The sequence below is a fragment of the Falco cherrug genome, chromosome 6 (genome assembly GCF_023634085.1).
Source record: "Falco cherrug isolate bFalChe1 chromosome 6, bFalChe1.pri, whole genome shotgun sequence".
Classification (NCBI taxonomy): domain Eukaryota; kingdom Metazoa; phylum Chordata; class Aves; order Falconiformes; family Falconidae; genus Falco; species Falco cherrug.
Genome location: NC_073702.1, coordinates 43,651,072 through 43,674,956, shown reverse-complemented (window position 1 = coordinate 43,674,956; position 23,885 = coordinate 43,651,072). Strand labels below are relative to the sequence as shown.

The 23,885-nt window shown below is 40.4% G+C and overlaps 1 protein-coding gene across 2 annotated transcripts in view; it reads right to left on the bottom strand.

Annotated features, from left to right (window-relative positions):
- Window positions 1-23,885, bottom strand: part of GRM1 (glutamate metabotropic receptor 1) — a 197,681-nt gene that overhangs the window by 29,387 nt on the left and 144,409 nt on the right. For both annotated transcript variants that reach the window (XM_055714871.1, XM_055714872.1), the window contains exons 4-7: window positions 17,700-17,946; window positions 11,519-11,687; window positions 9,553-9,679; window positions 1,602-2,532 (exon numbers count right to left, since the gene is read on the bottom strand). In XM_055714871.1, coding sequence (XP_055570846.1) covers window positions 1,602-2,532; window positions 9,553-9,679; window positions 11,519-11,687; window positions 17,700-17,946 — 1,474 coding nt within the window. The remainder of the gene's footprint in view (window positions 1-1,601; window positions 2,533-9,552; window positions 9,680-11,518; window positions 11,688-17,699; window positions 17,947-23,885) is intronic.

Sequence of the window (23,885 nt, the reverse complement as noted above, 5' to 3'; positions counted from 1 at the left end):
TTCTAGGTATATTGCTTTTGGATCTTTAAGGTAATTTTTTTTTGGTGAAAGTAGAACAGTAAGCACAACAAAGAATTAGTTATTAAGTTTCTCATGATCTGAAATACTCAAGAGTCTTTGTTTCTGTCTGATATCATCTTAAAGATACCAACAGCATTAGCCAGAGACTACACTGCAGAGATACCACACTAGTTTCTTACAAACATGTAAGACCCCATCCAACTTCCAGAGAGTCAGAGGAAGGCGTATCAGGCTCCAGCTTCCTATTTGCATGGAATTCAATGTTTTGACCTACAGACATTTTTGGCCATCTCCCTGCATGGGGGCCTCCCAAGGGCTGCCTGCCATTCCCAGCTCCCTCTCTGCCTAGCTTAGGAGCTGGCAGTCTTATCATGGCCTCTGTGGCACACTGCGCTGTGTATTTGGGTTACTTACATCTCCGTTCCCTTCTCTTCTGACTCCCTGTCTGGCAACAAAATAAAAAGTATGGAAGTAGCATAAAGGCAAAATTGACCAGAGCATGGGTTTTCTGCAGTATTGCCTCCATCCTTAGCCCTTCCATCTCCACAACATATGAAAACAGTTCTTACACAAACCAACTGGAGTGACTCAGAGAAACTTACAGATCCCAAATAGTGGAAATTAACTGAATTTTAATTCTATCAGGAAGCTCAGAAATGTAGACTTCACTGGTTCATTATTATTCTGTAATTTTTTTTTAATTGGGACAAAAATAATCTAAGCTCATGTCTAGCCCTATGGTGCTTCTTTAAAGATTAAAAAGCAATAAGATAATGAAGAATGCAAATGTTCAGACAGCTGCTCACAGGAAAATGCTGTTTGAAGTAACAGTTCTCTCTCTCCCTCTGCTGCAGCTGGGTTGCTTATAATTATTAGCAAGGAAAATAACAGGTTCAATAGATGTAGATGCAAGTTCATTTTCGCCATCAGTTGACTTCTGCAGCTTTAACACCAACACTGGGTTTGAGAACATGGACAAGTTTACACTAACGATGATTAAGAGTATTGCTCATATTTCTGAATATTAAATAGAGCACAGGAATAGTATGAAGGGTGCTTTCGGATCACAATTATGAGGACTGTCACAAAACATTACCTTAAAAACTGATGTTCAATCCCCAACTTTCACGCACACATCCCAGCAGCCTTAGACAAGTACATGTGATTTACAACCACTCAGACATAGATTTCTGGTCCCCTTTCCCCAAAGGCTACAGTATCACCTCAGTTTGAACATAACGCAGAGTAAATGCACGTAGGTGCGTGAGATCCCCATCACATGCACGGAGAGATGGGAGAAGCTGCAAATGGAGCTTGGTTACTCTGCCACTGCCTGACCTGCCCCAGAGGTAGAGGGAGCTGTGTACACGGCTGCCTTTAGAGCAGGAGAGAAAATGAGCAGCGACATGTCCATATCCATCTAAGGCTTAGATCTAAAAGATCGTTTCCATCTTTTCTGCTACACATGAGTTGAAAAACTGTTACATACCTTACTATCGAGCAGACTATGGTCAACCAAGAGAGGATGACAAAGAGAGGGACATATACAGATAGATGTGTACCTGCATTTAACCACTTACTTTGGATTTCCAGCCCCTGGCTTCTTTCTCCGGAATATGTTGAGGAAAGTGTTGGACTTGCAAGGTGCCTTGCCATCCCCGACATGCATACGCACCACGTCTGAGGTGGTGAAGGCACTGCGGACATTCCTCTCAGGCTTGGCTATGATGATGTACATCTTAGGAGTGAACATGCACCCCAGCGCCACTGTCACGCTCAGGCTCACTGCAAAACAGGTGGTGATGATCTTGTAGTTGCTGCCAAAATAGATAGGCACAAAGGCCAGCCAGATGATACAAGTGGTGTACATGGTGAATGCAATGTACTTGGCCTCATTGAAATTGGCAGGCACATTGCGAGTCTTGAAGGCATAGTACGTGCAGCTCATGATGAGGAGTCCATTGTAGCCCACAGGAGCCACGACGCCTAGGTTGCTGGTGTTGCAGATAAGGTAAACTTCCTTAATGCTGGGGTAGGAGAGGATGGGCATTGGGGGCTCCAGGATGATCAGCGTGATCACCAGTGTCAGCTGCACACTGATCAAAACGGAGGCGATGACTACTTGGGCCCATGCGCTCATGAAGCGTGGCTTGCGGGTACAGATCTTCTTTTTGCTGCCTGCCAAGATGCGTGCAATGCGGTTGGTTTTGGTCACAAGGGCAGAATAGCACATGGCAGAGGAGAGACCCACCAGAAGGCGCTGGAGGTAGCAGGATGTCGTGGTGGGTTTAGCTATAAGGGTGAAAGGGCAGACATAACCCAGAAAGATGCCAGCAAGGATAATGTAGCAGAGCTCCCGGCTGGAGGATTTGACAACAGGGGTGTCCCTGTAGAGCACAAAGATAAGGGTGACAAACATGGTGACCAGGATCCCCAGGCAGGAAAAGACCACAGCCACAATAGACTCTATATTGCTCCACTGGAGGTACTTTACAGGGATGGGTTCGCAGCCTGCAGTGTACAGAAAAGAAACAAGAGTGTTAGAAAGGTAGCTGCCTGAAGAAAGGTCTTTTTTTCTGGATCCCAATATAATTCAAACATCAGTTTATGCCTACATGCCATGGTTTATTGCAACCATCTTACAAAGGAGTGAACTGCAGCATGGAAAAGTTTGGATTAAACATGTTCAAAAAACAACCATCAGTTTTGTGTGTTGCAAACATTTGCTCATGACACTACAAAAAGAAATGAGATTTGGAAATTTTCTGAATATTTTTCTTGAGATGACAAGCCCAGCATATCAGAGACAGAGCTGGGAACAGAACCCAGAAAACTCAGCACCATCCCTTTATTTCAGAAGGGAAAGGATTGTTACAAATCAAAATAGTTAGCTTTTTGACCGACCTTATTTTAACCTATATCAAAACCACTATAACTTGAACCACGACATTTTTGTGAGGGTGATTTTATAAATAATATAAATTAATTAGAGATCTATGGGCAGAAAAATGACAATAAATCTGTGGGAAAATCACCTTGAGGGGGGGAATTAGAGAAAATTGGGTGCTAACAGAAGCGTAGTATTACAGAAAGCTTTTTAGGGTAAAATACAGCTATCACCTTCGGGATGGTTGGTGTGCACAGAATCTGCATCGCCACAGCTCCCTAAGCAACACACCCTGCCAGCTCAGCACATGCTGGTGGGAGTGATGGAGGGTGGAGCGGAGTGGAGACCCCACGGCCAGGCTCTGCTGTGCTCCCTGCAGGGGTGGGAACCTGATGGCACCCACAGCTGAAACTGCATAGCAGCTGTCACATGCAGAATCCATGAGATGTCCGTGGCTGAGCCAGCCATTGTGGCAGAATTACTTTCCTCAGATGAAATAATCTCATTATAATACCAACGCACACCTCCATCTCAAATTTACCTGCTTCCAAGGCACTACCACACCTCACTGGGCACGTGTTACCAGTTGGTAACAACAATATGTGTGACTAGAGTCACCCAAGCACCACCTAAATGTGCTGGAAATGGGTTAGTCCTGGACTGAAATAAGTCCAAAGGGGGAGGCGGGGGGGAATTGTTGCCTAAACCTCCAGATTACCCAACTCTGATTCAGTGTTCATAAAGTTAGGTCAAGCTGACTCACTCTCTAAAGTTGTTATGAAGGGACTTCTAATCAAGGTAGTCAGCCTTGGGGAGGATGAGAAACAAAGGACAGATAGTGAAAAGGACACCATTACCTAAGTTACACAGAAAGGAGCCTTCAAGTGAGGAAAGTTCTGGCTATGAGAAGAAACAGGATGATAAGGTGTTGCAATGCACTGACATCAACAGAAAATTAGATGAAAATGAGACAAATATAATTGTGGTAGTGAGATCATAACCTCCAGCTCAAATAGCCCCCCCAGAAGAGGGCAAAACCCCACTTGAGCAGCATGCGCAGTTAGCAGAGAACTTCAGCAGTGCTATCTGAGGATGTGTACTGATTTGCATCAGAAGCGAAAAACTTGTAACCAATCCTGTGTATGAAAAATGAATATGCAATGGAGTATAAGTGGACAGATGAGGCGAGAAGTTAGGGAAGACTCCATCGTAACTTCTGGGATCAGTCGACGGGCTGAACCTGTCTGCTCCCCCATAGGGACACCTATTGTGTGCATGTTGAATAACTAACTCATGCTAACTGCTATTAGTGATTATAATTTAGTTGTATATAATTTCAAGCTTGTTTTTGCAGACAGTCCCTGTCACCGGTGATCACTAACCTTAATTTGTCATGATTTTATATTGATAAAGAGTGTTATTCCGTAACCTGTTACCGTTAGCCCTTTGCGGGCGCTAGCAGCTGCCAGCGGTGGGTAACACATTCAGGTAAAGCGGGAGGACCCGCTGAGGGTCCCCCTGATGCAGCTGGGGTGTTTCCCTGAACAAGGCAGTCGAGTTGCCCTCCGACCCAGCGGGACTGTTCAGTGAAGGGTCCCTGTAACGGGACGCTGACAGACTGGTCGGGCACAAGGGTCTCGGCTTTCCTGGGGCACTGTGAGACAGATCAGACACCCGGGGCTGAGAAGATTCCACCCCTCCCCCGCCTTCATGTGACAAAATCCAAAGTTGTAATGGAACTGCACCATAGACACTGTATGTTCTCAGTGTATTTCTGCTTTTCTTTTGCCCTTAACGTTACCTTATTCTTGTTTTATCAAACCCTCTGCTTATTGTTTTTCCTCTAAATAACGTAATTTAATTCTTATGGAAAAGCCAAGCCCATGAAATATGCATGCCTTCAAAAAATAACTGGAAAGAGTCTCTTTTATGACTGGTACAGATGTGCAAACATAGGAATCAGTTCAGATGGTACTTAACTGCTCTCTCCCACACTCAATTTAAAGGAGTCTCTGGCTACCTTCCTCACTGTGCTGAAGATGTAAATACCAGCAATAAACATTACCAAGAAGACAAAATCCTCTGTGTTAATAGGATGGTACAGTTGTGAAATTGAGTTACTGAAAACCTTCATTCTGAAATTTCCTAATTTCTGTTCTTGGCAGTGCCAAAATGCTTTTAGTGTGTTTCTGTATCCCAGGGTAAATATCCATGGCCTCTTCTAGTTCTTGTTTTTGTCCTCGTCCAGTTTCCCTTGGACTCAGATCACCTTTTGTGCCTTTTCTCGACCTTTCAGGTACCTTTCCTCCCAGTCCCTCACTGTCCCCATCTCAGTTCTCCTTCCTAGCCAGCCCCCTCTCCACCTAGATGTCTCCATCACTCACACTGCTGGTCCAGCTTGTCACTGCTGCCTGTCTGGGTTGTTGGATGCAGTTAAGAGCAGGGAAAAAGCAGCGTTGTCAGCAAGCTTGTGAAAGAGGCATTTTTTTCCTCTGTTTTGCTGCTAAATCTTAACAAGGGCCCTGATATTGTGATGAACAAAAGCCCCTTCCTCCTCAGTATGGAGTATATCTACAGAAACCAAGTTCTATGAATTAAAAGCTTCTGAGACCCACAGTTTACCTCAATTTGCATGCATTTTCCACAGGGTGACACACAATTACCAGCTGATACCTCTACCAAAATGTAAAGTCCTTCCTTCCAAATATAGAAGTAAGCAGAGGTATGGATTAGGGTTGAACAGTTTTACTGTAACCTCATTTTTAGAAATAGAAGAAAAAAAAAAGTTTTTTGTTGAAATTAAAAAAAAAAATCAGCCCGAGGCAAAGTCCTGACATGGAAAATTTCCACTCAAACTTTTAATGTCTGCCAATGTCATGTAAACTGAAAAAATGTCTTATAATTCTGTACTCCAAAGAGACAAATCTCTGAGTACCCTGCTGACTTAACTACAGGTAAAGCTGACTACTTAACTACAGGTAATGATGTTACAGCTGTCTGTAACATCAAACCCAACAGAAATGCTAGCATGTGCAACTGAAGGTCATATTTTGTAAAGGAAAGGAATTCTGTGCTCAAAGTGGTCTGTTCAAGATGCAGATAGGTGAGGAAACCTCTTCTTCCAACTGGCATTTTTATAATGAAATAAGAAGAAAAAGCTTTTTATTGGAAGTGAGAACCTCTGGCCATTGACTGCAGCAGCCCTGAGTGGAAGTTGGCTCTTTCTTTGGTTTAATAAAAGACTAAGAATCAGAATTTCCTGCTCATTGATTAATACATGCAGAGCTCTTCTTAAACAAGAAGCCAGTCTGTGGTTGCTGGAAGGGGTTAAGTTTTAAGCTTAGTAACTTCAAGCTTTACTCATATTATTCCATCTTAAACAATATTTTCAGAGCCTTAGCCCTGATTCAGCATGGTAGTTTAAGCTTTAAGCTTATTCTGTGTAAGGTCTTAGAAATCTGTTTCATTAAATTAGTGTAATTCCTGCGCACTAGCAAGCCCCAAGAGCCACATATGCTACAAACATTGTAAAAAGCTGCCTGCACTGCTTGTATCAGCAAACAGTTGTTGGTTGTCAGCGCCTGTGAAGGTGGGTCATTTCCCAGCTAGGAGAAAGTGGGCTAGGGAACCTTGTTGAGACTGGGGGAGGATACTCAGGAAATGGTGTACTTAGAGGCTGAAAAAAAAAATCCAACACAAAAATCCACAAAAAACCCAACAGCTAACCCACACTTCAAAAAAATCAGAGAATTAGTGGCAAAAGATTCACAGCTCAGTTTCTAGTAAAAAGCTATTTGTTAGGTTTCTTCTACTATTTCCCCTGTACTTTAACCATGAATCATTTCCTAGGGCAGAAGGCTAATTGATTTTTGTAATTATTTAAAAAAAATATATTCATACTGCAAGGCCAATAAGACAATCCAGGATGTTTTCTGAGGCCATTAACACATCCCAGGTAACTGATGGTCCCAAACTTTTATTATTCCTTTCATAATAACTCTATATAACTTCCTGTCCTACCCCGTTTTATTGCTTATTTAAGATTATTTATGTAAATTGGGTTTACTAGCTTCACATTCATTCTTCTTATATTAGATTCTGATACTATAAAAGATATCTCTTCTTGGCACAAGGCCTTAAGATACTGGGTTTAGTGACTATTTGTCAGGTCAGATTTTTATCATCTGTGGTGAGAAATCCTTTGTGCCTGCTGACTCCACTTCACTGAACACATGTTTAGGGGAAGCAATCTATAAAAAATTTGTACATTTAAAAATAACATTAAAATGTCAGGAAAGAATTGCTGAGCAACAGAGACTGATTTCAAACAGAAAGAATGAGCACCTTGAAAAGCATGTCTTAGGAAACAGGTTAGTATGTGCTTCACATTTCTTAAAGGGACTAAGCATTTTAGAGCCTTCATCTGTGATGGAAAATGGGACTAAAACTGCATACATGTTTAACGTCAAATATTTAAGGAAAAGGGAAAAATTAGCTGAAACGTGAGATGTTAATGTCTGCGTCAATAGTATGGTGACTGTCAGGGTATGAACGCAACACACAAAGGCAAGCTATAAAAAAACATTTGATGGGAGAAATCCTGGCAAGAAAGGTAACTCCAGATTAAATGGTACCAATAGTGAATCCCACAAAATTCAGGAACCAGAGTTTATCTATAAATCTCCCTTTTCTAAAGGTTTGTATGGCATCAGCTTCTCTTCACAACTTTGTACTGCTATTCAAGTAAATGAATTGCAGGGGTTAAAAAAAGTTTTTTCCTGAATAAAACAGAATGAAGAAGCTGTGCAGGAGCAGATTGCCGTTTTGATGTTCTCTAGGAAATCAGTCAATGGCTACACTGTCATTTAGCTGATGCTACTGTGATTTTAGAACAGCAGCAGTCCAGTCTCCTTGCTGAGAAGAAACACAAATCAGCAGGTCATCTACTGATTTCATTAAAAGTTAATAGATTGTAACATGCCCCTGAGATTTCTTCCAGCACTGATGCTTTCCTCAGCTCCTTTCAGCAGTGCCTGTCATTTTGACATGCCCCCTTTTGAGCTGTTTTGGGCAGCTGGTAGCACTGAACCATATTTGCTCAAGTGCACATTGATCTCTCACTATGTTCTTGTTCTGCCTTATTGATTAAAAAGAAGCCCCAGTTTTCTTCCCTGAACAGTAGATACAAACAATTCTGCAAAGCTCCAAGACTAACAGAACCCAGTTGTCTATAGATATCTCCTTTAAAATTAGCAGACACTGGTGTCCTAGGAGGTGAGAGCTGAATATGAGCTTTTCCAATGGTCAGGATATTTATGAAAGATGCTGTAGATTTTCTGGTGTCTAGTAATACAAGAGGTTTTTCCACAATCAGGGGCCTTACCAGGGTTTTTCAAGAATTCCTCTTCGTATAACCAACTTGTATGAAACTTGAAGGCACTGAATGATCATTGAGATTTCTGTACCCTGACAAATCTGTTTGAAGTAGGTTCAGTTGCACAGCAAGAGGTAAGGGGGGGTGTTGGGATGAGAGGTATGAGATATAGACAGATACACACCCATCTGGGACGTGGCTGTAGCTTATTTTCCATAGAAAACTAAGATAAACAATGGATCAAATTTCCCAGTTTATTGTGATTAATAATATATTTTTAGCTGAAGAAGTGGGCAGCCTTCCCTCTCTAAATCGTCTGAAAGCTCACCTCAGTTCAGTGGCTAGCTGAACAGTATGTCTTGGAAATATTTAATTAAGGTTTGAGTACTTCATCTATGTGTTAAATGCTGAAGCAACATCTAGTTCCCAGCCAGTCATGTTAAAGGACAAAGATGTGATAAATTGCCCATTTGATCTTCAGCTAGGTAGCCAGATGCCCTGCTGAATACTGTCAGCCAAGATTTGCAGATGCGGCATGGGGCAGAAGTTCCAGTAGCCTTCTACAGTGATGCAAAGCAACCCCCAAGGTCAGGGTGGTGTTTCTCAGTGCATTAAATCTATTTTCTTGGGGTAATGGTTACTGCAAAGCCCTGAGCAGTTGTGGAGGTTGACTCTGACAGGTACAAAATAGCAGAAAGATGTCACTCATCCAAAGCATATACACAGGGGAGACCACTTCTAGCTGTTTCCCTTTCTTCTGCCAGCCTTTCTTAGGATTTTGTTTACATTCCTCTTGCTTGCAGGTGCAGTAAGAATGATCTTTATACCGAACAAAAGTCTGGTAATCAGTTGTTGAATGGCCTCTGAAATCCCAGATAAAGTATTACTAATTGCATGGTAGAACAATCAGAAAGAGTATCAAGTCAATCTGACAAGGATGCACTGCGTTTTTGTGATAATCACTGCTAAAATTGCAGCAAATGCTGCTGAATTCATTAGCAGTCTTAACAGCTTTATCAGTGCTTATGCTAACTGAAGAGGAGGAACAGACAATGTCATTTCTTCGTAGAAATTGTGCCATCTTTATTGCCAGTGCTGTTGAGCTGAGCCAAAAGATAAAACAGTTTATAATGTACCCTAAGCTGCATGGGGATGTGCGTTTAAATATTTGCCTTTAATATCTCTTCATACTGCCATCTTACTCTCCACCACACACCATTCTTCTTACACCACGTAAAATGGGAATGCATTTGGAGGGACACATCCCTACCTGTCAGGTCAGCATTTGGCCACCAGCCAAGCTCACAGGCTTTACATGTGAATTCATCCTGAACAAATTCATTCTCCTTGCAAGCAGTGCAAATCCAGCAGCAACTCACTTCTCCTTTCCTGATCACCTGTAATGCAAAATACATCCTCAGCTATGATCCTCTATAAGACAGCACAGACAACCAGCAAACAGATACCACCTGCATTGTTTAAAATATGACAGGATCCCTGTGTATGGCACATTTCAAACAACTAGAAAACATGAATCCTGATTCTGTACTACCCCTACATATTAAAGTTTGTGCTTAGGAATTCAAGGATAATCTCTGGGAGAATTCTATTTAATTTTGGGGGTAGCAAGTCTGAGTTAAAAGTACAAAACATTTTTTCTCTTTGGTACAGAGGCATGGTGAGTGTTATATTTTCAGTCAGGCTTGAGAAAAGGCTTAATCTGAGAGATGGTTCAGGTCAGGACAAGTAGCTCAGCCCACGCTTAATATCTGTTGCATACCAAAAACCATAAACAAAGTCAAAGGTTAGAACAAAGAGTGATTCATGCATAGATAGATATATAAATATACACACACAAGTGCACACAGACACATAAATACCAATTTACATGGAAGTCTCTTTGGAGCTCATTACACTAGTGTAAACAGAAATTCAAATAAGAGCAAATTAAAAAATATACTGCTTAAAAGATGTAATGGGTCCTAGTAGAAAATAAAACCAATATGCAGTGACCATATTGCTCTTTTGGAGAGAAATGTCCCTGAAAGCTGTATCTTTCTCTGCTGTGAAGCTGCTAAATTTAATGATCCAATGTTGAAAAGCTGGTTTTCTTGTCTTGATTCCTAGTTCCATTATGCTGAGGCTAAAAGAAAGATTAAGGATTTCTCCAGCTCATGGGGTTCCAACAAAGGCTCTAGCTCTGTTTACCAGAAAGGAGGAATCAAGCCTTCTCTCCAGGATCTTCCTATCCATCTATATGCAGAGCTAAGTGTAGTAGTGAAACACAAAATATTTGTTTTATTGAATGCTGGCTTTGTGGGCTTTTCTTGTTAACATTTCCTCCTGCAGTCTGTGGAGAGATTCCAATAGACTTCAATGGCAGCCGAAGCTGGCATTTTGTATGCATGGTGTTTACATATACACACACATACACAAACTGCACAATCTCAAAAACAGGGAAGAGATGTTTTGGAGGGTAGTAAATAACGATAATGTTTCCCCTCCAAGACTGTTGGAATATGTCACTACTCCTTTGCCAAATCATCAATCACATTGCTTAGATTAGCAATATAGAATTAAAAAGCTGCAAGTGTGCTTATTACATGAAATTAGAAAGGAAGGTCTGCTCTAAGGTGATTTTACTGAATGGGCTTCTTGCCATTTTAAACTTACTGTATCCATACAATTTTGATACTGGTGAAACATGTCTTTATGTCATCCAGACATGGCAGGTGGCAAATTATTTGTAGCTTGGTACAAGTGCTACTGTTTGGTAAACACAGAGTGATTTCATTTGTGTTTCCATACCTCCTGTTGTGAACACGAGACACAAATAGGCATTTTTTCCCCTTTTTCTTGCAGGTGTTATTGCTGGAACAAAATACTGCATTCCCATGGGTCACGTTATTTTCAGGATCAGCCCCCAAGTGAATCACAGCCACTGAATGTTGTAGGCAATGACTAAATGAAAATTCTGTGCTTTCTCACATAAGGTGAAATTCAAATCCTGTCACACTAGAAGATTCTGCATCTCTACAAAGGGCAATTTTAGAAAACATAGGCCTGTATGTGGGATTGTAAGAGTAAGATGTAAATCTAGGAGTATTTCTATAATTTTGGCTTTCCTGAAGAAAAGGAAGTCCTACCCCTTGGCTTAAAAGAAGCTTGCTTGGGTTTAGGGAAAAAAACACTGATGATTCAATTTCTATAGCAGAAAGTTAGAGTCTGAGGCAAACCTTAATCTGGCCCTTCAAACAAGGCTCACTGCACACCGATCGGACCATCCCACTCTTATTCATCTGAATCCTGTAGTCATCGATGTTGAGCACTCCCTCATGCCAGGTCCCAATGAGGACATAGTCATAGCGGTTGGGCTCGATGTACTGCAGGTTCATGATGTCATACCTGCAAGTGAAAAAAAGAGAAGATGAGTCACTGTCCTACAACACGAAGGATAAAAAATTAATTTGACCTTTTCCTTTTGCCTCCATAAATATTCATATCAACCCTTAGGATTTGCGTACCTGTAGGATTTTCAGCAGAATCATGGGAAATGACAGCTCTGATTGCCACACCATTACCAATCAGCTGAACTGCTTACACAAAACTGTGGGTAAAAGGTTGTGTGTCCAGAAGAACCACACATCAAAGACAGCCAGCTCTGCTAAAGATGCACATGTACGCACTGGATGGATGGTGTGGTTTTTAGCCATTTTTCAAGATGCCTTAAACATTCACTTGGTGCCTACATACAGGCTGGTTGCAGTGTAGCTTCTGCTGGGAACTTGAAGTAATCAGTAGAAATGCTCAAACTAACTGAACCAGTATGCCATAAGTTAACTGTAAGCACTCGTTCAACTATTTCTATTACCCAGCCCAGTGAGACTGTCAGGAAAAATTTGCAGCTCGGGCACAAAATTTCCCTCCTCACCCCAGGCAACTAGGAGAGAACTTCCCAAGGCTAATGTAACGGAAGCATAAAACATTGCTACAATAAACAGCTTCCCTGCCTCCATCATTGCCTTTCATTTGTTGGACCTGGTGTGAGTGAATCCCTTACTGCTAGTTGTACTGTTCTCTCTTTAACCTACATAGTGTAGCTTGTGCAAAGCAGTGATTAACTGTGGTGATTTCTTAGTAGGAAATAAGCAAGAATGGGAGAAGTAATATTGGAGAGTGCACAGAGAAGAAGAACTACAAAAGAGGCTGGACCTACAGCCTGGCCTCTTCAGATGAGAAGGGGGGGTGGGGTGCTGTTTAAAAAAGGACAAGAGAAAGAGGGCTGAGAACCAGAAATCAGCACTGGAGCTAAAAATCACCTTCTGAGTGTTGAAAAGCATCTTCTGTTTGCCAGGCCTGGGAGTTACTGCCTTGTTTTTCTCAACTGGATTGTCTGCCTCTGGAGAAAAAAAATATCTTTTGTTTATAAGAACTGTTGCTAATCTGTATGTTCTTTAGGAATGAAAGGTAAGCAAACTATGAGCCATAAATAAAACTGGGATGCTTAGTTGTGGCCAAAGAGAGACATCCATTTATTTCTTTTCCATTCTGAGGTTCAAACATGCAAAATTTCAACCTCTGCACTTCACAGAGGAGAGAGGTGCTAGAATTACACTCTAGATGTCTGTCTGTCTTAACTGAGTCTTTGGAATTTCTCTAGTTAAAGGTAATTTAAAGAAGTGCACATTTACAGCTGTATTTAGACCTCAGTCTTGCCACTGACAATGTCAGTGCCATTGCAGAGCTCCGACGAATCACGTGGGAAAAGGGGCTCTTGCCATTGAATTCCGTGGAGCTCCTAGCAGGAGGCAGCTCTATTGATTCTTAATCAGCTATTAATTGAGGTGTTGCTTAGAAAAGGTGTAAATTTAAAATTCACTAGGAAACAGTTCCCTCTCATATCTCAGTCCTTATGAAGGGAGAACATAAAAAAAAAAAATGTTTTCAGGACTATGAAGAATCAGGATATCAAGAAGTAAAAAGAGCCTGGCACTTTATAATATAGACTCAACAGACAGGAGTAAAACTGAGCAGGAATGTACATGCCTCTTCCTAGAAAGAAGAACCTACTCGAATTTTAGTGTGACCTTGTATTAGACTGATACAAAGTAAGTTACTCTGGGCTGGAAAATGAATTCCGGAAGGGGAATAAAAGATTACTAAAACCTCACATTCCCTTAATGGAATTTTTGAGCCTGCACAGTTTTCATTTTTGCTAAAATATATTACAAGGTACAGAATGGCATTAATGCAATATCAATCAGGGGTTGGCAATTTCAGGGACGTGATTTTAGGTTGAAAGCCATTCTTATGTTTTCTTATAAGACTTTTCCCTTTTCTATCAGTTATCTGTCAAAGAATAAAGTATGCAGACTAAAAGCTTTTGCACAGTCTTGCATATGACAAGTTGTAGTACAACGTTTGCAGCTTTGATATGCGGCTTGAAATTTAAGTGGAAAAATGCAGTCTAACTCTAACTACACTTGGTACATGGAGATGTGCATAAGTTCTTCATCCTTTCCTTCTTGTTCTTAATAAAAAATAAATCTGCTTTGATTAAGGGCAAGTTCAGTGCTGGAATACCTCCCCCCATCCACTCATTCACATACGTACAACTGTAACAGTTCTGGTCTATGTCCAAGCTAAAAATTGTTATCCCAAAAGAAGTGGATTTGACAAAAGTTGTGAAGCTCTAAGAGAGTGAGGACCATGGAGGCAGCTGGATTTCACACATATAGGGCAGCATTTACAGAAGCCATGAAAACACTCTGCAGATAAGAAAATTAATTCTTCTTAACATAAGAGCAAGCTCTCTGGTATATTGGAAAATGATGTGACCAAATAGGTGGTGTCATATGAACAAGTTATTTGTGAGGTGAGCCAGAACATTAGCCAGCTGGCCACAGGCATATTGTTACTCCAATGAGTCTGAGACAGCTGAAGTTACCTTTTTCCATAGCCATAATACCAGACCAGCAGTGAGGTATGCTATACTGGAAGGCAGAATGGAAAACAGTAATGCTGAGCAAAGCACTGGGATGTAACTGGCCAAAACAACAACCCACGAAGCCATACTCCAAAACAACCACATAAATTGGACAAAAGGTTCCTTTATATACAAGTCTGAAGTCTTTGCTTTATGCATTTGATAATTTACTCAAAGCATTGGAGTTGATAGAATTGCCACGTCTGAAGCCAGGACAGCTACTGGAATTTTTGAACTAGACGGACTTATATAGGTCTGTGTCCAAGTCTAGTTAAGGTAAAGTGAAACACAGTGTTTCTGTTAGCTAATGAACCTCAGCATTTCTCCATATATCAGAGGTCCATTTCTCCTGCCCACTGTTACATATCTTTTTATGGTCAGAGCCCCACACAAATTTTTTGTCCTAGAGAGGTAAGTTTCTTCATACCTGCCATAAGCTAAAAGTAGGCAGTTACCCTAGAACAGACAAGAGCTCAAAATTATTTGCCCCTTGCATAGGCCCAGAGAAGGATGTGGTATTGACTACTGCATCCCTCACACCTTTTCCAGTCTTTCTGGAAATCTGAGTGATATGATTACTATTGAGAAAGGAAATGGGAAGTACTCAATGAAAGTAAGAAGTTCAGCAATTTTACCAGCATGTTCTTCATGACAGTATAGAGAGCACATACTGTTGATTTTGCAGAGCTACATCAATATCATTTTCCCCAGAGGTAGTGCAGTCAGTTAAGTGACTATATTTGTGCCCTTCTGATAAAGGTCTGCTTCACATTTCTGCATAAAAGCTCTTCAAAGAAAAGATTCTGCATAGAAGAAATAAACCTTCAAAAAATGCTTCAAGTTTTCTAATCTCATTTTGAAAAAAGCTTGAAACCATGAACTGAGCCTGGGACAGAAAAAGAGTTGTATCTAAACAAACGGTTAAGGTGTGATGAAGCTGTAGGGTGTTCAAAACAGGAAATTATGTGTCAGGCAAACATAACTACAGGCATCTGTACTCATGATGATAGTAACTAGGAGCTGGTGAGAGCCAATTGCTCAAAGAACCTCACAGATTTTGAAAATAAAGTATGAGGAAGGGTGCTGCCTTCTAAGAAGGAATATTGATTTATTCCATCTTGTGAAGTTGATTTGTTCATATGATATGGTAACATTGTATCACAAATCTTTTTACCTATTTGTGTGACATTCTTGCACTGGCACAGAAAAGCTAAAAAACCTAGGAAATTTCAGATCTGGTGATCTCTGCTGTGTTTAGGTGTTGTATGTGGTGTTTGTATTTTGCTGAGGTAGAAAAGCTCTTTTGAATATTGATACAATGGTATGGTCTGTTCACTCATCCACAAAGAAGTTTTCCACATGGAGCTGTGGGAACACTGGGGCTAATCTGAAGCTAAATGCAATATGCATGGGCATAAACTACTGCTGGCATACAAAGATCTGACAGACCATATAGATAGCGTTTCATATACACATCACCATTGTCTGATATGATATTGTCCCTGTCATAAATGCCACAGACTGATCCGATCCAAGGATTACAGCATGAATAACAAAAAGGTTAATTGAATTTTCTTGCCCAAACTTGCTAACTCCAGCTGCGAAAATATAAATGAGGAATAGCAACAACAAAGAAACCAAATCCCAAACTCACCTAAAATAACCCATCAAATTCTAAATAGGCCAGGGTATCAGGAGAAATGAACCTTCCTATAGAAGAAAATAATGGATAGAATAATTTCTGTCATTCTGACCTACTCAGAAAAATATCCTGATACAATCCCTCCTATATCTTCAGTTCAGGAACTGTTCATTCTAGTTCTATGCTTGGTACTTTTGATAGGTTTGGAAATGCTCTCAGGTGACAAGATAATAAGTAAGATTTGGGCTAAAACTGGAAAATTACACCTAAACATCAAAGCAAATAACTAACAGGCAGACAATGTAGCATATGCAAAGATGAAGTAATACTTTTATGGACATAAGTAGTGTGTAATAAAGTTACACTAAGCAGTAATTTCTCTGTCTTATCTAAATTATGTGTGCAAAGACTTGATTTATGTATTTGTGTCAGTAAGTATGTGTTGGGCTGTAACAGAACTACTTGCCTCTACTTTCAAAGTCTGACCTAGCTCATCTATATCTCTGACTAAAAAAATCTGAAGTATACAATGCTCCAGAAGACCAAACTGACCAGGTTTTTATTACTATTTAAATGTAACAAGTTGTTTAAATGTATATACTGTTTAAATATAACAAGAAATGCAAATAGAAAATGGTAAAAATGTTGGACAGTTCTGCTGATAAAGGTTAGTAATAGAGAAAAGAGCTGCTTTAAGGCCGCTCTGTCTTAGGAATACTCTTTGAAGGCATATGCCAGACTGCAAACTTGTTTGTTCCAAAGCAGTCTCATTGTGCAGTGTTGGCATTCAGATGCATTTATGCAATAAGCCCAAAGATGGAGTGAGAGAGTCTTTTATAACACTTTAATCACTCAGCAGGAAAACTAACTTCAATGAAGTAACCTCTGAGTAGGTTTCAGTTAATAATGGAATTTGCACTTCAGCAGCTGAAATAAAGTTATTTATAAAGAAAAGAAAAGCACCAAAACCCAACAAACAAACTGAAAAATAAATCCTTCTGGGAGGTGTCACAGTTAAAGTTGTTGGATAGAGGCCACAGAACTAAATGAAGAGGAAAAAATTTCTGTCAGCTGGCTCCTGTAAGAGGAACAAAGGTGACGTCCAAGTCCACAAAGTTCCCGTTTCACATATTGCTCAGGTACATACTGTGTTTGCTAGCAAGGGATAGACAGTAGCAGTTACCACAGCTGGAATTTACCAGACCCCAAATGAGTGAAACACAGTATCTTCAGGGAAAAAAAAATATTAAAATTATCTATTTTTAAACTCTGGAACAGGAGATCTTATTTGGAGTGAAACAAGTTGAGAGAGCACACAGGAGTTCACCAAGCAGAACTAAATAGTTGCTGGCAAGGATTCAGCAGAGCTCCAGTTGGAAAAGGAAGTGCTCTACAGCTTTACCTTCACAACCTTATTAAGTAAATGCTTCATTAAATTCCAATCACTTGTATCAGGCTTTATACATATTAAGACCCTGGTGCGGAGTACCAGTGGTACGCACCAAAAGTCTGTGAGATACAAGGTTTGTCCTCTCCTGAAACACTAGAAATTTCACAGGCTCTGCTGTAGTTCCTGTCCCAGTACAAGCTGTAGCTATGCCTGTATTGTGTGTTACCAGTGTTACTTCTGGCTAATGGTAAGACTAACCGCAGTAACTCCATTTATGTCTCGCGGTATGCATGCTGTATGCTTTAGCAAAATGGCCAAAGAAATCTCCATCACCAAACCCAGCAACATTCCCCCTTCCCAACACATGGTTTAACTAGTTGAGGTGAAATATCTCTTTACCTTCCAGGGGCATCTCCCTTTTCATCAAACCAAACTTCTTCTCCAGAAACACCGATGAACGAGGATTTGAGAAGGAACTCCAAGAGCTTGCTGCCATCGATTGGCTTCATAGCATCACACAGCCCAACATGTCCAGGGCAAAGGGAATGATGCATATTTTGTAGCCCATGAGCCATAGCATATATAGCATTGATGACAAATCCCATTTTACTGTCCTGCACATAATTTTCTTCCAGGCTTTCATTGCCTACAATAGTAAGAAAAACAAGTGTTATAAACAAAGATGAAATAACATGAAAATATGAAAAAGAATGAGACATAAAGAGGGATTTTCTTATTTCTCTTACAAAGCTTTAGAAGCATAAACAAGGTGCCAGCCAGGGATTTCAATTAAATAAAAAACCCAAACCCACACTTTCCCCCCCCCCCCCCCAGAAATCTTTAATTCATTGAAAGTGAAATGTCTCATGAGAAAGCACCATTTTAATCAAATTGTCAGCTAGAATTTGTTCTTTTCGAAATTTTGCTTGTCATTCCACAATGTTACGTATGCTAGGAAGGGATAAATTTCAGCTAGAACAATTTTTAATTTGCTTGTAAATTTGACTTTTTGTCACATTTGAAGATATTTTTTTAATCTCATATTTTTGAGGGCCAAGATAGCTATGTCCCTTTCAGTGTTAATAAGTAAACAACCTAAATGATCATCACTTCTGAAGCTATCAGAAATAATCATTTTAGCTAAAAGTAGTAGTAGATATGCCAATTTGGAATTGCTACAGAAAGTCAAACAAAGTTTATAGTACTAAAAGACATTTATGTAACTGCAGCAAGAGTAGACATTGAAGTCTCTGTCCCTTGATCAGAAAAAACGTGGCAGTGAAGGTTTTCCCCACACGTGGATTTCAGCTCTGATGGGCTGATGTGCAGGCACTGCCAGAGGGTGCCATTTGTGTCTGCATTTCACATCAGCCCCCGCTGGGTCCTGGGCCGTTTCCCCGCTTTCTGTCACGAGCTGCTGAGTGCTGTCAGCATTGACCCCGAGTCATAGCTGACCTGTGCTGCAGGGGTCCTGAGGGAGCTGCAAGCAAGAAACCTCCCTGTTTTGTTTCCTTCCCCCTGAGTCATTCTATCACAATATGCTCCAAACTGCAAGATGCTTTTATCTGTAGACCTCCCACGTTACTCGGTGTTTAACAGGCATTTGCAATCCACTCTCTGTTACTTTGTCTAAGTAACACCTTGTCTACACTGGGGAAGTAGGATGTGTGAGAGACTAGGTGTTAACTGACACTTCTCAAATCCAGGTTGGAGAAGATAGTTGTCATTTTAATATGAAGAAAAGAGGAAGATCTGTAAGTTCACTGGAACTTTCAAAAAATAGTTTCTTTCCTGAATGTAGATATGTTATGGCTTTCATATCAAATCATGAAGACCATCCTTACATTTATCTGTGGAAAAGGGTCTGATCTGGTAGTTCTCAGCTTGTTTACCCTACAACTCAGAAATGTCAGGTGGGGATCCATTAGGATAGCAGAGATTCCAAAGGCAGGGTTGTCTAGCTTCCTTTCTCTGGGTCTGTCTTGCACAGGACATTCATCACAACTGGGCAAGAAAATCTTGCCTCGGTACCTATTTTCCAGATGAGCTGAACATAGCACACAGTTGTGATGGTGAATTAAAAAAGCCTTGTGAAAAGAGCGTAATACGACTGAATGAGTTCATGTGCTCCTCTCACTGTCATACATTCACCATCAGCACCACCAAGCAAGGAGCAGCTGGAGAAATATTTCCCAGAGGCAATGTATCTGCCACTTTCTTTGCAGGAGAAGGTTCATAGGTCCCATGCAAATCACATGAAACCAATGACATTCAGACCCATGTTCAGAAACACCGAAAGAATAGAAATCTTCTGTGTAAGCTGACAATATTTACCTAGGGAAGCAGAGAGTATGCCAGTGCATGTACCCTCACTTATGTACTGCATATAGTACATATGGCATAGTCTAGACATCTGTTGCCTGAATATAATATGCTGTCTGAATATACTATCTCTAGGTGTGTTTTATCTGCTGCTTAGTCCCTTAGGATTAACAGACCATGAATTTATCACATATTCTCCTTTCCTATAGATAGAAAATGAATGTGTTGTCCATCCTTATGTGAAAGAAAGGCAGAAAGCCCCTGTGCCCAGTCCGGCAGTCCTCTCATGAAGCTTCTAGGCAGCAAGTCATGGACGAGATCACAAAATGACTGATAGTGCACAGCACGCACAATCAGCTGTTTTCTACCTAGGAGTTTATCTCAAATACCTCATTGATTTCTCAATTAGTTTAAAAAAAAAAAAAAAAAAAAAAAGGAACGCAAACATCAATGACACTTGCAGGAGATAATGATAGCATCCATACATGATTCCTGAGGCAAGCATTCATTTGGCTGCTGGAGGCAGAAAACTAAATGTAACAGAACTTGCCAATGTTTAAAAAGAGGCCATTGCCCTCAAGTATGTATTAACTCTGCAAAGTATGCATTTGGTTCCTCATATTTCAATACAATATGCATACCTCCAAAGAAAATGAATATTCAGTGGTGGAAGGATTTGCTTTTGACTAATTGTGAGTGAACATCTAGCTTACATTAAGGCTCCAAGCATATAGTCCCACACTGCAAAGGTGACTGCCTTAATATCACCTATAGAAATAATTGTACTATAATGGAAAACAATATATGAAGCATCATATGGTAATGAATTGTCTACAGATCAGCAATACCAACATCCCTATGTGTAAATAAGATATTTTCCAGTAAATCCAGCATAAGAAGTCATGCTTTACCCAAACTTAACTTCCCACAGTCAAAATCTATTTTATTTCATTTTCATCATTGTAAATTTTTGATATACCTATGCATTTGAGCTTGTAAAAATTCACTTATGCAATCAGTAAGAAATGTGTGGGGTTTTTTAAAACAAATGAAATCATGTAATTATGTTCAACCAGAGACAAAACAGAGGTAATCGATGTTCATTTAGGTTTTCATAGGACAGCTTGTCAAGAAATACAAGAACTAAACAATGTTTATTATGGGACTTCTCTGTGATATTGCATTTTTCCTCAGTAGGTCTTTGAAAGGGTCAAAGCAGAACTCTGGACTATGAAACTTGTTTTTACTTCCTTTCACATCCTTTGTGAAAAATAACATTGATCTACAAAGACTGATTTGAACACTAGGGCTTATTAAAATTAAAAATGGAAAAGTATTTTGTTAGCTTTTTTTTTGTTTTTGTTATTATTATTATTTTGAGGACCCTAGCTTGCACTAAGCAAAAAAAAAGAATAAATGTAAGCCACGTGAGTACTGGATTAATTGTAGTCACTCAAATTAGGTCATTACTTTTTTGAATGACCTTGAAGAATTCAGGTGTCCTAAATTTCATAGTTACATATTTTTGTATTGGATGCGATGCAAATCTTCCTTTAATAATTTCATTTTAACAGTTCATCAATAGTCTGGGTCATTTTTTTGTATCACAGTTTTGGTTTTAGTCTTTGTTTCTGTCAGTCAATCTAAAAGCTGAAAAAGGAGGAGGGTATACACACATATACTACTAAAACAAAAAATAAACAAACAAAAAAAATCCCCTAAGCACACCTTGTGGCTGCTCCCAACAGTGCTAAAAGTAGTACCTAAGTAGAGGGAGAGGAGAGAACAGACCAAAATGTCATGAAACCCACTGTGAGTCTTTCCTTTTACCATAATGTGCCTCACATCAAACTACTCTTGGCTTCAGCTAGGTACTTGGAAGGACCTGAATGTAAAGCAACCATCAATTTAATCTAGTGCCTTTGCTGTGAAGTTGATGTGGGATTAACAGTGTTCTTGAGAGCAGAGTGGGTACTTATGCAAATCCCAGTTGACAAACTCAAGTTAAGAAAAACTACACTATCAGAATTACAGCTAGAAATGAGTTAATTTTCCTGTATAAAGTAAAGGTAGGACAAGCCTATGTCAGTATAAAATAAGAAATAAAGCACAAAGAATTAGTCATTTGCAGTTCTCTAGAAAGACTAGGGCAAGAAGGAATTTAGGATGGAAAGAAATGTAAAAACATTTTGGTTGGGGAATCTGATCAATACCTAGCCAGTTGGTAAATTTTGAACAAACACACACATTTGATAAAGAACATAGTCTGTTCACAGATAACTCTTGATTAGAACAAAAAGCCAAAATCTGCTGAATAAAATTGTTGTAAATGATAATGTTTCATATGGAATAGGCAGATTTTATGGTTTGTTACTAACTGTCTTCTGCTGAATATTGAGGTCACATAAAAAGAGATTTTTTTGTCTTGGTCCAGTTAGCAACCATTATGAGAGCTATCATCTTTTCTGGTGGTCCTGACAGAGGTCTGAAGGTCTTAGAAATTGTATATACTGTCTTCTTTATTTGTAGCAGTCCTTCCAGGGATTGATATGCTTCACGGGTAGGCCATATGACGTTTTAGCTTTATTGAGAGTTACAACATGGTGTTGGTTACATTCAATATGAGTGCTCATTTAAGCAAAAAAATTGTTCTGGAAGCACAATTAGGGTTAATTTTCACTGGGAAGATGAAATAAAAGAAACCTCCCATACTTGGGTTGTGTGTATAACAACTTGCCAGGTGGCAGAGCAGGGGTTACGCCATGAACTGGTAGACAAGTACCCAGGCTTATAGCAAATATCCATATGCGTTGGAGAAGCCATGGAGGCAGATTTCTTATTCTCTCCTTCAGTTCCAACACACACCACCTTACCCACAGGATGGTTAAAAAATAGAACAGGCTTCCTAGAGAGGTGGTCAGTGCCCCAGGCCTGTCAGTGATTAAGAAGCATTTGGACAATGCTCTTAATAACATGCTTTAACTTTTGGTCAGCCCTGAAGTGGCGAGGCAGTTGGACTAGATGGCCATTGTAGCTCCCTTCAAACTGAACTGAATTTAAAAAAACTCAGCAAAACAAAAAATACCCTGACTCTGAGCAAACGTACTCAACTGGCTCTGTATGAGCTTGTGCAGAGATGAGCTAGTGACATAACATGTTCTTGGAAAACAATGGAAGGCACATATCTTGCAGTGTCTCATGTTAAAGAGGAGACCTGACAAACTCGGAACACAACAAATTTGTATCATACGGCCTTGCAAGGAGCAGGACAGAAGCCTGAACTGATCTGTCATTTCAAATCTGGGTCTCTAAAGATAAGAGCTAAAAATTATTCTGGAAACTAAATGACACATGAAAGATGATGAATTTTACTAGAATTTTAGGATATTTGGCTTAGAAAAATTAGAGCAATTTTATTTGGATGCTTAACTACCTATGCTTTTATCTTTGGACACAGGAGAGAAAATTCAATTAATTTTACAGTTCTGTTTTATCACTGTTCCTCAAAATATTTTTTTCTTTCATTTTATTTAGAACCATAGAATTTTTTAGGTTGGAAAAGACCTTTAAGATCACCAATCCAACCATTAAACCAGGACTGCCAAGTCCACCACCAAACCATGTCCCTAAATGCCACATCTGCATGTATCTTAAATGCCTTCAGGGATGGTGACTCAAGCACTTCCTTGGGCAGCCAGTTCCAGTGCTTGACCAGCCTTTCAGTGAAGAAGTTTTTCCTAACATGCAGTTTAAACCCTCCTGTGCAACTTGAGGTTATTTCCTCTCATCCTATTCCTTGTTAGCTGGGAGAAGAGACTGACACCCACCTCACTACAAACCTCCTTTCAGGTACTTGTAGAGAGCTTCTGTCCTCCCTGAGCCTCCTCTTGTCCAGGCTAAACACCCCCAGCTCCCTCAGCCGCTCCCCATCAGACTTGTGCTCCAGACCCTTCCCCAGCTCCGTTGCCCGTCTCTGGACACGCTCCAGCACCTCAGTGTCTGCCTTGCAGTGAGGGGCCTCCACCTGAACACAGGGTTCCAGGTGCGGCCTCACCGGTGCCGGGTACAGGGGGGTGATCACTGCCCTCGTCCTGCTGGCCACACTGCTTCTGACACCAGCCAGGACGCTGTTGGCTGCCTTGGCCACCTGGGTACACCGTTGGCTCATGCTCAGCTGGCTGTTGACCAGAAACCCCAGGTACCTTTCCACCAGGCAGCTTTCCAGCTGCTCTTCACCCAGCCTGTAGTGCCCCATGGGGTTGG